General features: G+C 46.8%; 1 protein-coding gene and 1 long non-coding RNA gene across 3 annotated transcripts in view; both read left to right on the plus strand.

The window, feature by feature from the left end:
* The window catches only part of SCN8A (sodium voltage-gated channel alpha subunit 8), an 86752-nt gene extending 80925 nt beyond the window's left edge, over positions 1–5827 (plus strand). For both annotated transcript variants that reach the window (XM_056514928.1, XM_056514927.1), the window contains 2 exons: positions 1087–1357; positions 4096–5827. In XM_056514928.1, the coding sequence (XP_056370903.1) occupies positions 1087–1357; positions 4096–5234 (1410 nt within the window). In that variant the 3' untranslated portion in view covers positions 5235–5827. The remainder of the gene's footprint in view (positions 1–1086; positions 1358–4095) is intronic.
* A 1662-nt stretch (positions 5828–7489) lies between these two features.
* On the plus strand, positions 7490–8918 carry LOC130265750 (uncharacterized). Its single transcript, XR_008842667.1, has 2 exons — positions 7490–8148; positions 8222–8918. It is a non-coding gene; the product is annotated as an uncharacterized LOC130265750 (long non-coding RNA).
* The last annotated feature ends 5661 nt before the right edge of the window (positions 8919–14579 follow it).

Genomic DNA, 14579 nt, shown 5'->3' on the forward strand with positions numbered 1-14579 from the left:
GAAAAATATAAGTATAATTAAGAGGAAGCTGTGCTGTTAGGAGTGTGGTAGCACGTTGGGATAAAAATAATTAAATATAAATAATATAAATATAAATATAAATATAAATATAAATATAAATATAAATATAAATATAAATATAAATATAAATATAAATATAAATATAAATGTCATTAAGAGGAAGCTGTGCTGCCAGGAGCAGTGTAGTAACACTTTGGGATATAATTAATGGAATTTTCCTCCTTTCCCCTAACCAGACTGGCTTGTGGACAGGGTTTGCCTTTAAATGTTTATTTAATACTGACAGAACTCCATCCTCACCCCTCTTTCCACCAACAGTGAAAGAATTTGTTGAGAAATGGTAAAAAAACCTGTGAGGGTGCTGAGACCCTGGGTAGGGTGCCCAGAGAATCTGTGTGGATCCCTGAGAGTGCCCAAGGCCAGCTTGATATTTATATTAATACATAAATTATATATTAAAAATATATGTTATGTTATGTTAGTTATGTTATGTTAAAATTATGTTAAAATTATATTAAAATTATATTGAATTTATTATATTTTATTAAAATATATTATTAATTATAAATTTATATTATAAATCATTAAATTATATAATAAATTATCTTATAAATCAATCAAATAAATTATATTATAATAAATTATATTATAAATTATATATTATAAATTATTATATTACGTATTATATATTATATAAAATTATACTATATAGTATATAGTATATAGTATATAGTATATACTATATACTATATACTATATACTATATACTATATAATACATACTACATACTACATACTATATAATTTAGTATATAGTATATAGTATATGGTATATAGTATATAGTATATAGTATTTTTTATATTATATAAAATATAAAATATAATATATAAGATATATATGATATATATTGAATTGTATCATAGAATAAATTATATTCTTTATAATAATACACAATTATTCCATTTATCCATTACAATACAATAAATGATATTCCAGTTTTAAGGCCATTCCCAGAGCCAGCCATCCCCATGTGTCCCAACCCCTCTGGTGTCCCTGTGTCCCCAGAACCGCGTGCAGGGCGCCGTGTTCGACTTCGTGACGCAGCAAGCCTTCGACATCGTCATCATGATGCTCATCTGCCTCAACATGGTGACCATGATGGTGGAGACGGACACGCAGAGCAAGCAGATGGAGGACATCCTCTACTGGATCAACTTCGTCTTCGTCATCTTCTTCACCTGCGAGTGCGTGCTCAAGATGTTCGCCCTGCGCCACTACTACTTCACCATCGGCTGGAACATCTTCGACTTCGTGGTGGTCATCCTGTCCATCGTGGGTGAGTCTGGGGGGCCTGGGGGGCCTGGGGGGCACTGCCAGCCTGCATTGGTGTGTGGGGTTAAATACTGTCCTGCATTGGTGTGTGGGGTCAAATACTGTCCTGGATTGGGGTGTGGGGTTAAATACTGGCCTGGATTGGTGTGTGGGGTTAAATACTGCCCTGGATTGGTGTGTGGGGGTTAAATACTGTCCTGGATTGGTGTGTGGGGTTAAATACTGTCCTGGATTGGTGTTTGGGGTTAAATACTGGCCTGGATTGGTGTGTGGGGTTAAATACTGCCCTGGATTGGTGTGTGGGGGTTAAATACTGTCCTGGATTGGTGTGTGGGGTTAAATACTGTCCTGGATTGGTGTTTGGGGTTAAATACTGTCCTGGATTGGTGTTTGGGGTTAAATACTGTCCTGGATTGGGGTGTGGGGTTAAATACTGTCCTGGATTGGTGTTTGGGGTCAAATACTGTCCTGGATTGGTGTGTGGGGTTAAATACTGTCCTGGATTGGTGTGTGGGGTTAAATACTGTCCTGGATTGGTGTGTGGGGGTTAAATACTGTCCTGGATTGGTGTTTGGGGGTTAAATACTGTCCTGGATTGGTGTTTGGGGTCAAATACTGTCCTGGATTGGGGTGTGGGGTTAAATACTGTCCTGGATTGGTGTTTGGGGTCAAATACTGTCCTGGATTGGTGTGTGGGGTTAAATACTGTCCTGGATTGGTGTTTGAGGGTTAAATACTGTCCTGGTTTAGTGTTTGGGGGTTAAATACTGTCCTGGATTGGTGTTTGGGGAGTCAAACATTGTCCTGGTTTGTAGAGTTAAATATTGTCCTGGATTGGTGTTTGGAGAGTTAAATACTGTCCTGGATTGGTGTTTGGGGGTCAAATACTGTCCTGGATTGGGGTGTGGGGTCAAATACTGTCCTGCATTGGTGTGTGGGGGATTAAATACTGTCCTGGATTGGTGTTTGAGGGTTAAATACTGTCCTGGTTTAGTGTTTGGGGGTTAAATACTGTCCTGGATTGGTGTTTGGGGAGTCAAACATTGTCCTGGTTTGTAGAGTTAAATATTGTCCTGGATTGGTGTTTGGAGAGTTAAATACTGTCCTGGTTTAGTGTTTGTGGAGTTAAATATTGTCCTGGTTTGGTGTTTGCAGAGTTAAAACATTGTCCTGGTTTGGTGTTTGCAGAGTCAAACATTGTCCTGGATTGAAGGACAGGTGTCTGCCAATAAAGGCAGGAGCTTCTCTTTGAAATGGAGAATGTAAACCCCCTTCCTCTAAATTATTATTATAATTTTGAAATTAAGGGGCTCTCAGGCAAAGAGATGGGAATTAGGAATAACAGTTCTTTACTAGGAACATTAAAATAGAAATGCAGTGTTACACAGAACAATCCCAGCCCTGCCAGAGTCAGAATCCAAGCTGACACCCGTCAGTCAGTCAGGGTGTTGGCACAGTCCCATTCAATGGTGGCTGCATCCTCCTGCAGTGGCAGATGTGGTTCAGCTGGAGCAGTGCTCCTGGAGAAGGTGCAGTTTCCTCTGAAGCTGCAGGGATGATGTGCAAAGGTCTGGCTTTCCTCTGGAATCCAGTGGGAAGATGGAAACTTGCTGTCCCAAATCTCAGTTTTTCTCTGGGTAGGAAAGGCTTGGCTCCTCCCCTGGCTGGAGCATCTCCCAGTGGGATGATGGAATTTTATCAGTCATGCCCTGGGACTCACTGGCCATTAACAGGAGATATCTCCTGGAGGGAGGATGGGCTGTGGGAAGATAAAGATGATTGCCCAGCTAGTTTTTGACACCTGAACCATTAACAGGAGATATCTCTTCCATGGAATAAGAATCACTGCCCCAGCTGGTTTGTAACAGATGGTGATAGAATACAAACTTTTGGTCAATCCTGCATTGCAACCTAAGATAAACATGTTCTTGTCCATGGTGGGTCCCAGGACTCCAAGGTTCTCTTTGAGCTTTGGGAAGAGACCGTGTAAGGATTTTGCCTGATTCCCCTTCCCTCTGTTCTGAAATTCCTGTCCAGTTGTGTGGAGTAAATCACTTCACAATTGCTCTCTCTGTCTTTCACTCACTTCATCAGAATATTTTAATGCTCAGTAGCTGCTGAAAATTGCCCTGCTGAGCTTCCTGACACAGCACACGACTTGTTTGCAGTTTGAGTGTTAAATCCATGTTTCCTCCAACAGGTTTGAGGCTTTTAGCATCTAATCTGTAAAAAAACCACAACCTCATGAAGCCTTTAGTAGTGTCTACATTAATTCCTGGGGGAACCCTTTGGGAGAAGAACTTCTCCTTGATGTTCCAACTATCCCTCCCCTGACACAGCCATTCCCTGGGGAGTCTGGGCAGTGCCTGAACCCTCTTGGGGAAGAACTTTTCCCTGATCTCCTTCCCCTGACACAGCTCCAGCCTTTCCCTGGGGAACCCTCTGGGAGAAGAACTTTTCCCTGATCTCTCTCTTCTGACACAGCTCCAGCCTTTCCTTGGGGAAGCCTCTGGGGGAAGAACTTTTCCCTGATTTCCCTCCTCTGGCACGGCTCCAGCCCTTGCCTCGTGTTCTGACCCTGTCACAAAGATCAGAGCTGCTCCTTGGGAGGATTCACCTGCCTGAACACATCACTTCTGGGTCCCAAAATCCCTCTAAAATCCCAACTGTGGCTTTCCCCAGGTCAGAGCAGGCAGCCCCCCCTGCCCCTGCCCTGTCCCACTGTTGCCTCTCTCCCCCCAGGGATGTTCCTGGCCGAGATCATCGAGAAGTATTTCGTGTCGCCCACGCTGTTCCGCGTGATCCGCCTGGCGCGCATCGGCCGCATCCTGCGCCTGATCAAGGGCGCCAAGGGCATCCGCACGCTGCTCTTCGCCCTGATGATGTCCCTGCCCGCCCTGTTCAACATCGGCCTGCTGCTCTTCCTGGTCATGTTCATCTTCTCCATCTTCGGCATGTCCAACTTCGCCTACGTCAAGCACGAGGCCGGCATCGACGACATGTTCAACTTCGAGACGTTCGGGAACAGCATGATCTGCCTGTTCCAGATCACCACGTCGGCGGGCTGGGACGGGCTGCTGCTGCCCATCCTCAACCGGCCGCCCGACTGCGACCTGGACAAGGAGCACCCGGGCAGCGGCTTCAAGGGCGACTGCGGCAACCCCTCGGTGGGGATCTTCTTCTTCGTCAGCTACATCATCATCTCCTTCCTGATCGTGGTCAACATGTACATCGCCATCATCCTGGAGAACTTCAGCGTGGCCACGGAGGAGAGCGCCGACCCGCTGAGCGAGGACGACTTCGAGACGTTCTACGAGATCTGGGAGAAGTTCGACCCCGACGCCACGCAGTTCATCGAGTACAGCAAGCTGGCGGATTTCGCCGACGCGCTGGAGCACCCGCTGCGCGTGCCCAAGCCCAACACCATCGAGCTCATCGCCATGGACCTGCCCATGGTGAGCGGCGACAGGATCCACTGCCTGGACATCCTCTTCGCCTTCACCAAGCGCGTGCTGGGCGACAGCGGCGAGCTGGACATCCTCAGGCAGCAGATGGAGGAGCGGTTCGTGGCGTCCAACCCTTCCAAAGTGTCCTACGAGCCCATCACCACCACGCTGCGCCGCAAGCAGGAGGAGGTGTCGGCCGTGCTGATCCAGAGGGCGTACCGCGCCCGCCTGGCGCGCCGCGGCTTCGTGGGCCGCAGGGCTGCCGGCCCCAAACTGGAGAACGGGGCGGCCAACAGGGAGAGGAAGGAGGGGACGCCCTCCACGGCCTCCCTGCCCTCCTACGACAGCGTCACCAAACCCGAGAAGGAGAAACAGCAGCGGGCGGAGGAGGGCAGGAGGGAAAGAAAGAGACAGAGACAGGAACACAAGTGTTGAGACACGCGCACCTTCACACACACACACACACGCAGAGTAATTAAAAACAAATAGTAGAATTGTATGAATTAAAATATTTGCAAGCGAATAAAACAAAAAAAAAACAAAAAAACAAAAGATTGTTTACAAACTTTCCTGAAATATATCAATCCAGAAGAGCTGTGGAGACACTTACCTGAAGATCTTATACCAAACATAGTCTGCTTCCTGTGTGACAGCGTTGCATCTAAAGCAGTGACCTTCCACCTGGTTAAAGGACCCTGCAAACAAACATTTAAACACAAAAAAAAAGTGAAAAAAAAATGGATTTTTTATTGTTTGGGCAGGTGGATACTGCATGTTCCACATCAGTCAATGCAACTTAGGACAAACAAGCAAAATAAACACACACACACACACACACAGAGAAACAAAACCCGCTGCTGGGATTCATGTATTTTCCAAAGCAGCCCCCAAATGGATTTTATTTTCCCATTTTGTTGATTATTCTCGGAGGAAAACCCAGAAGTCACAATGGTAATGGGTTTGTTCATGCAAAATTAGATTTGCATTTAGTTAAGCAGCAAAAAAATAAACCAAAAAAAAAAAAAAAACCAGGGAAAAAAAATTGAAAAATTGTTAAAACAAGTAGAACAAAAAAAAAAAAAAATAAAAAGAAACAAAGCAGCCATTAAGCCCATTGAGTTATCATAGTTTATTTGAGATTTTATGATTTGCATTCTGTTTTCTCCGTGGGCTTTTCTTGGTTTGGGAGATGGGGCAGTCGGGTACCTTCAGCCTGGAGCCAGCTCAGGCTGATTCCCCCCCCAAAAAAAAAACAAAAACAACAAAAAAACCAAAAAGTGCTCGTTCAATAGAAGCGAATTTTGCATGATGGCATGACCAGGGACCATGCATGAGGAACCACAACCAGGGGACACCACTCACCTGGCCACAGGTGTGTTAAGCCATAAATTCGAGGCACTCCACTGAGTCCTGCACCCTGTTTTTGGAGAGAAACCTTAGAGATGCTCCTGCCCACCACCAGTCCCAGTTCAGAGAAAATCTGCCATAAACTGCCAGTAGAAACAAAAACAAATCCCCAAAAATTCCCCAGTGTAACTAAAACCACAAAACAAAACCCCAACAAGCAGGTGAATGAATTGTGTGTGTCTGTTTAACAACTCTGACTTTCTTTTCCATACAGCCATGGTTGTTTTTTGGGTTTTTTTTTGCACACTGAAACAGAACAAAATCCAAAAATGCTGCTCTGGACCTCGCCAAAGGGGAGAGGATAAATCTGGGAATGGCTTGTTATCCATGTCACTGTAAATCCCAAACCTAGGGCTTCAACCAGCCAAGCAAGGTCAGTTGTATCCTGCAATATTTATCATTAATATCAATTATTGATTGTTCAGCCTCCATCCTGCAGTGTGGACGCTTCTTTTGCTAGAGATGAGTGGTGAAAAAAAGGAAAAAAAAAAAAAAACCAAAAACCAAAAGTTACCTCTGCTGGTTGGAATTTGGGGAGCTCACCCAGCAATCCTGGGGTGCAGGGTGGGGCTGGGAGGGGGTGCAGGGCTGGATCAGGGGGTGCAGCAGGAGGAGATTTGGGGGTACAGCCAGGGGGGATTTGGGGGTGCAGCAGGAGGAGTTTTGGGGTGCAACTGGAAGGGATTTGGGGTGCAGCAGGAGGGGATTTGGGGTGCAGCTGGAGGGATTTGGGGTGAAGCCAGAAGAGTTTTGGGGTGAAGCCATAGGAGTTTTGGGGGGCAGCAGGAGGGGTTTTTGGGGGCAGCAGGAGGGGTTTTGGGGTGAAGCCAGAGGGGTTTTGGGGTGCAGCAGGAGGGGTTTTGTGGGGCAGCAGGAGGGATTTGGGGTGAAGCCAGAAGAGTTTTGGGGTGAAGCCATAGGAGTTTTGGGGGGCAGCAGGAGGGGTTTTTGGGGGCAGCAGGAGGGGTTTTGGGGTGAAGCCAGAGGAGTTTTGGGGTGCACCAGGAGGGGTTTTGGGGTGCACCAGGAGGGGTTTTGGGGTGCAGCTGGAGGAGTTTTAGGGGTGCAACAGGAAGGGATTTGGGGGGCAGCAGGAGGGGTTTTGGGGTGAAGCCAGAAGAGTTTTGGGGTGAAGCCAGAAGAGTTTTGGGGTGAAACCAGAGGAGTTTTGGGGTGCACCAGGAGGGGTTTTGGGGTGCAGCTGGAAGGGATTTGGGGTGCACCAGGAGGGGTTTTGGGGTGCAGCTGGAAGGGATTTGGGGTGAAGCCAGAAGAGTTTTGGGGTGAAGCCAGAGGAGTTTTGGGGGGCAGCAGGAGGGGTTTTGGGGTGCACCAGGAGGGGTTTTGGGGGGCAGCAGGAGGAGTTTTGGGGTGCAGCTGGGTGCCTCCCCCCCTTTGGCAGCCCAGGCTGGGGCAGGCAGAGCTGGCTCTGGGCTGGCCCAAACTGCAGCAGAAGGAGCAGCAGCAGCTCCTGATCCCCAAATCCATCCCTGGGGTGTCCCTAAATCTGTCCTGGAGTGTCCCCAAATCCAGAATTCTATCCTGGGGTGTCCCCAACTCCAGATTTCTGTCCTGGGGTGTCCCCAGCTCCACCATGGGGTGTCCCCAGCTCCATTCTGCACCCTGGAGCGTCCCCAATCCATCTTGGGGTGTCCCAGCCCCACCCTGGGGTGTCCCAGCCCCTTCTCAGGCCAACCCCCCTCATCCTGGAGTGTCCCAGCCCCATCCTGGGGTGTCCCAAATCCATCCTGGAGTGTCCCAAATCCATCTTAGAGTGTCCCAGATCCATCCTGGGGTGTCCCAAATCCATCCTGGGGTGTCCCAAATCCATCCTGGAGTGTCCCAAATCCATCTTAGAGTGTCCCAAATCCATCCTGGAGTGTCCCAAATCCATCTTAGAGTGTCCCAGATCCATCCTGGGGTGTCCCAGATCCATCCTGGAGTGTCCCAAATCCATCTTAGAGTGTGCCCAACTCCAGAATTCCATCCTAGGGTGTCCCAAATCCATCCTGGAGTGTCCCAAATCCATCCTGGGATGTCCCCAAATCCATCCTGGAGTGTCCCAAATCCATCCTGGGGTGTCCCAAATCCATCCTGGGGTGTCCCAGCCCCATCCTGGGGTGTCCCTTCACAACCAGGGTGGTGGCACCAACGAGGGGAATCCAAATTTCACTGCAGGGGTGACATTAAAAATAAAGAAACAGCCTCAAACTAACAGGAAAAAAAACACCAAAAAACCCCAAGATAGCAGAGCTTGATGAGAGGATGGATCTCAGTTTGCATAATCCCATAAAGGCAGAAAAACGACAGGAATCACCTAAAATAACCCAAACCCAAGCAGCAGCCATCTGCCCCCATTGCTCTAGGATGGGATGTATCATAATAAAAAATAATTACAAAGAAACAAAAAAAAATTACATACATATGTACAGGCTACGTTGTAAACAGCACAAAAAAAAAAAAAAAAACACAAAAAAGGAAAAAAATAGCTGAAAAGTGTGGTTGAACTTTTTAAGAGAATATTATAAATACTGTAATATATCATTTTATTTTATTGGCATGCCTTTTTGTAAATACAAAGAACTACAAAAATTATAGAATGGCTTCTGGCTTATGCCATTGTCCATGGTTATTTTTATTTTTTTAAGATTTTTCTGTTGTCCTTAGATTTTAGATAGCCAGGAAATATCCCCCAAAGAAGAAAAAAAATATGAAATAAAATACAACAACAACAACAAAAAAAATTCCAAACTGAAACCCAATCCCCCTTCCAAACAGCTTTTAAGAAAAGCTTTATTGCAGGTGATATTTGCAGCAGCAGAAATGTTTATTTTTGGGTTCCAATGTGCAATAAGTCGACCACTTCTATGCAAGATTTGGCTGAACTTTAAATTGTTCTTAGGCTGGGCTGAGTCTTGGTGTGTTGGCATTTGTGCTGGCAACTCATGAAGCTGCTCCATGACTTGAAAATAATAATAATAAAAAAAAAAAAAAGTCCCTTCAAACTCTGGATATATATTATTTTTTTTAAGGTTTTATTAATGTGGGACACAAGGTTCCTGAGCAGGAAGGGGAGGGAGGAGCTGGAGTTGGTTGTTCTGCTCAAAAAAAGGGTTCAGGGGTGTTTGGGGGTTGGTTTTTTTTTTGTTTTTTTGTTTTTTTTTTTTTTTTTTTTGTTTGTTTGTTTGTTTGTTTTGTTTTTTTGATTTGCTTTTTTTCCCAGGGTAGATGTTTCTCCCTTCAGGGTCTTCACTGGGTGAAGCCAAAGTTGGAGGAAATTTTGGGAAAAAAAGTCTCAGGGACCTTCATGTGTCCCCCACCCAAGTCTCCAAATCCCAGCAGGGAATTCCCAATCTGGATTTGGGGTTTTGGGGTTCAGGTAAAGGGGGGGGTGAGGGAATGAAGCCAAAATTCACAACCACACCAAGGAGTTCCCTTCCCTCCCCCACCCCTAAAATCTCCTTTTGGGTTCATTTGTGACTCCCAAAGTGCATTTATGAAATGCCAGTCCAAGCTGCTTTATTCACTTCCCTCTTCACCTTTCCTTAAAATATAGAAGGCAACCTTGAAAAAAAAAAAAAAAAAATAAAATAAATTCAGGTAACCCCATGGCCTGTAGAGGCCACATTGAGCTGGAGTGATTTTTCTGCTGCAAAAATAAAATAAAATTAAACAAACAAACCAAACCCAAGCTGTAAAAGCTCAATAGTGAAGATTAGTGTATTAGAAACTGCATGGTGGCTCATACCCAACATGATTAACAATTAATAAAAGCCAAAAGAAAACGAAATGAAATAAAAGTTACCCTTTTCACTGGACAAGGGAAGGTTGTCGTGGTGTCCCAGTTATTTCCCTGTTGGTTTCTCTCTCCTCCTCCCCCTCTGGGCATCCCCAAATTCCAGGGAGGTTTTGTGGGGCAGGGTGAGGAGCAGGAGAGGCTTTGGAAGGATTTTGGTGTTTGGGGCTGCTCGGGGCTCCCCTGGCTCAGGCAGGTGGGACCCCCAAAATGTGGGGATCCCAAAATGTGGGGCTCCTAAAATGTGGGGATCCCAAAACGTGGGGATCCCAAAATGGGGAGATCCCAAAATGTGGGGCTCCTAAAATGTGGGGATCCCAAAATGTGGGGATCCCAAAATGTGGGGATCCCAAAATGTGGGGCTCCCAAAATGTGGGGATCCCAAATGTGGGGCTCCTAAAATGTGGGGATCCAAAATGTGGGGATCCAAAATGTGGGGATCCAAAATGTGGGGATCCCAAAATGTGGGGTCCCAAAATGTGGGGCTCCCAAACATGGTGATCCCAAATGTGGGACCCCTAAAATGTGGGCATCCCAAATGTGAGGATCCAAAATGTGGGGATCCCAAATGTGGGGCTCCAAAATGTGGGGATCCAAAATGTGGTGATCCCAAATGTGGGATCCCAAAATGTGGGGGATCCCAAAATGTGGGACTTCCAAAATGTGGGGATCCAAATGTGGGGGCTCCAAAATGTGGGGGCTCCCAAAATGTGGGGGATCCCAAAATGTGGGGCTCCCAAAATGTGGGGCTCCCAAATGTGGTGATCCCAAATGTGGGAGCTCCTAAAATGTGGGGATCCAAAATGTGGGGATCCAAAATTTGGGGATCCCAAAACGTGGCCCCAGGCAGAGGGGGGTGCTCGGTGCTGGCTCTGCTGTGGCAGGAGAGGAGGATGATGATGATGATGATGATGATGATGATGATGATGATGATGATGATGATGATGATGATGATGATGATGATGATGATGTGATGGCTCAGCCTGTAACTGCTCACCCTGCAGCCCCTCAGCTGGGACCCCCAATCCTGTACCCCCAAATCCTGTAACCTCTTACCTGTAACCACTCATCCTGTAACTCTTCATCCTGTAACTCCTCATCTGTAATTCCTCACCTGTAACCCTTCATCCTATAACCCCCCCATCCTAAAACCCTTCATCCTATAACCCCTAATCCTGTTAATTCTCACCTGTAATTCCTCATCCCATAACCTCTCATCCTTCAGCCCCTCACCTGTAACTCCTCATCCTGTAACCCCCATCCTATAACCCCTAATCCTGTAATTCCTCACCTGTAACTTCTCATCCTACAGCCCCTCATCCCTCACCCTGCAGCCCCCACCACTTGCACTAAAAACCCCAAGAAAGGACCCAAACCCCCCCTGAGTCCTTCCCTGGGGGATTTGGGGGGCAGCAGCTCCGTGCTGGGGGCTCTGGGGGCTCCTGCTGCCCCCCCAGTGCTCCCAGTGCTCCCAGTTCTGGCCTCCCCTTCCCTACTGGGGTCTGTGGTGTCCCCCTGCAGTGACAGGGACGGGGGCACTGGGGTCCTGTGGGGGCTCCAGCGGGGCTGGGACCCCCCAGCTGCCCCCAAACTGGGACTGGGACCCCCCAGCTGCCCCCAAACTGGGCGGGGACCCCCCAGCTGCCCCCAGACTGGGACTGGGACCCCCCAGCTGCCCCCAGTTCCTGAGCTGGGCACCAAGGCAGGATTTAACCCTGAACGCCCCAGGCATCACCTTGGAATTGCTTTTCCTTGGAGTTTTTTGGTCACTTTGGGAATTCCTTGGCACAAGGAACACAATTGTGAGGTTTGAAATGTGGATTTTGCTGCTGCTTGAGGCCGGTTCCAGCAAAGCCCCTCCCAGTGCCACCCCCGCTGGCAGCGCTGGTTTAACTGGGAGCAGGGGGGGAGGATTCCCAGTTCCCAGTGGAATTCTCGTTCCCTGCCTCACAGGGGTGTTGTGGGGCTCAGCCCGAGCTGCGGGGACCATCTCGGGGGCTGGGGGGGGGCCCCAAAAACCTGGGGCGGAGGTCCAGCTGTGCCCAGCTGTGCCTGTGACCAGCTGTGCCCAGCAGTGTCCAGCTGTGCCCAGAGTTTCCAGCTGTGCCCAGCTGTGCCCAGCCGTGTCCAGCTGTGCCCAGAGTTTCCAGCAGTGTCCAGCTGTGCCCAGAGTTTCCAGCTGTGCCCAGCTGTGCCCAGCTGTGCCCCAGGGCCGGGTCTCCCCTCTCTCAGCCGCCCTGCCGCGCTCCCCGCGGTTTTCTCTGTTCTGCCCCCCCGGGCGGAGGAGGAGGAGGATGATGATGATGATGATGATGATGGAGCTGGAGGATGATGATGGAGCTGGAGGATGATGGTGATGATGATGATGATGGGGCTGGAGGATGATGATGGGGCTGGAGGAGGATGATGGGGCTGGAGGATGATGATGATGGGGCTGGAGGATGATGATGATGATGATGATGATGATGGGGCTGGAGGATGATGATGGGGCTGGAGGAGGATGATGATGATGATGATGGGGCTGGAGGATGATGATGGAGCTGGAGGAGGATGATGATGATGATGGAGCTGGAGGATGATGATGGAGCTGGAGGATGATGATGGGGCTGGAGGATGATGGGGCTGGAGGAGGATGATGATGGAGCTGGAGGATGATGATGATGATGATGATGGAGCTGGAGGAGGATGATGGGGCTGGAGGATGATGATGGAGCTGGAGGAGGATGATGATGGGGCTGGGGGAGGGGAGGAGGATGGGGTTGGAGGAGGATGATGATGATGATGATGATGATGATGATGATGATGATGATGATGATGATGATGATGATGATGATGATGGGGCTGGAGGAGGATGATGGGGCTGGAGGAGGATGATGGGGCTGGAGGATGATGGGGCTGGAGGATGATGATGATGATGATGATGATGATGGGGCTGGAGGATGATGGAGCTGGAGGATGATGGGGCTGGAGGAGGATGATGATGATGATGATGATGATGATGATGGGGCTGGAGGAGGATGATGGGGCTGGAGGATGATGATGATGATGATGATGATGATGATGATGGGGCTGGAGGAGGATGATGATGGGGCTGGGGACGGGAGGAAGGCGCCGGCAGCTCCGTGCCTGACCTTCCTCAGTTCCTTTGCACTGTAACATCTTTTTTTTACTTCGGAATTCGCAATAAGGAGTTTGTGTCCATTTGTTCTAACGACTGCCCCTGGCTGCCCTGTGGTTCTGTTCCCTCCCCAGAATCGGCTCGGACAGGGCAGGACCCAGGAGGTGGAATCTGAAATTTGGGTGTTCTGCTCTGAAGGACAATCCAGGAATTATTTTTGGGGGGTGGGGGGGGTTTCAAGGCTTTGAAACCCCCCAGGACAACTCAAAGCTCATCCCAGCCCCATCCCAGAATTTTCTGGCTGCTGCTGTAGGTGACACATCCTGTTCCTGCAAACCCAAACTGCTGCAGGAGAACTAAATTCAATTTAATTTTTTTTTTAATTTAATTTAATTTTTTATTTAATGTAATATTTAATTTATTTTTATTTAATTTAATTTTTATTTAATTTACTTTTTAATTTAATTTTTATTTCATTTAATTTTTATTTAATTTATTTTTATTTAATTTAATTTTTATTTAATTTAATTTTTATTTAATTTCTTTTTATTTCATTTAATTTTTATTTAATTTACTTTTTATTTAATTTTATTCAAAATTTTTATTTAAGAACTTTATTTACTTTTTAAATTTAATTTAATTTTTGAACTTTAAAATTTAAATTTTAAAGGTTGTAACAAAAGTCTTGTTTCACTCACCCAAGTGCTCCAACCACATCCTCATTTACCTTTTAAATACCTTTTAAATTTAAATAAATCTTATATTTACCTTTTAATCTTTTTGAAGTATTTAACACAGAAAATGTTGCTCCCATATCCAGAGATTCAAGGTCACCCTGCTCTGCCACCTCCTTCCTTCTCCAGGGCTCACAGGGTTGCATTGATGCAAATTTGAATCCCTGGATTCAAAATTCAGGTTTAATTCTAATTACAGCCAGACCCAGGTTTGATTTCAGCATCCAGGACCCCAAGGATGGATCCCAGCCAGGCCCAGGTGGGATTTTTGTGGATTTAGGATCCTCACACACAAAAATTGCAGCTGTTGCAACACCCTGTGCAGACGTTCAGGTATTCAGAGTTTTCCCTCTGCAGTTTTCTCCAGCAATTTCTGGGGGATTTTTGCATTTTAGTGCAAATTTTGAGGAATTTTACTGGGTTGTTCAGTCTGAATTTATCCTGGATTTTTCCTGATATTTTTCCCAACAATCCTTGGAACTTTGACAGGTTTAGGATATTCCAGTGCAGATTTTAGGACTTTTGGGGCCATTTTTCATATGGTTTTTGTGGATTTTTGCATTTCTCTGTGCAAATTTTGAGGGATTTTTCTGGGTTGTTAAGGCTGGATTTTTCCTGATATTTTTCCCAACAATCTCTGGAATTTTGACAGGTTTGGGGTTGTTCCAGTGCAGATTTTAGGACTTTTTGGGCCATTTTTTGGGGGGATTTTTGTGTTTCTCTGT

Source organism: Oenanthe melanoleuca, linkage group LGE22 (genome assembly GCF_029582105.1).
Source record: "Oenanthe melanoleuca isolate GR-GAL-2019-014 linkage group LGE22, OMel1.0, whole genome shotgun sequence".
NCBI classification, from domain to species: domain Eukaryota; kingdom Metazoa; phylum Chordata; class Aves; order Passeriformes; family Muscicapidae; genus Oenanthe; species Oenanthe melanoleuca.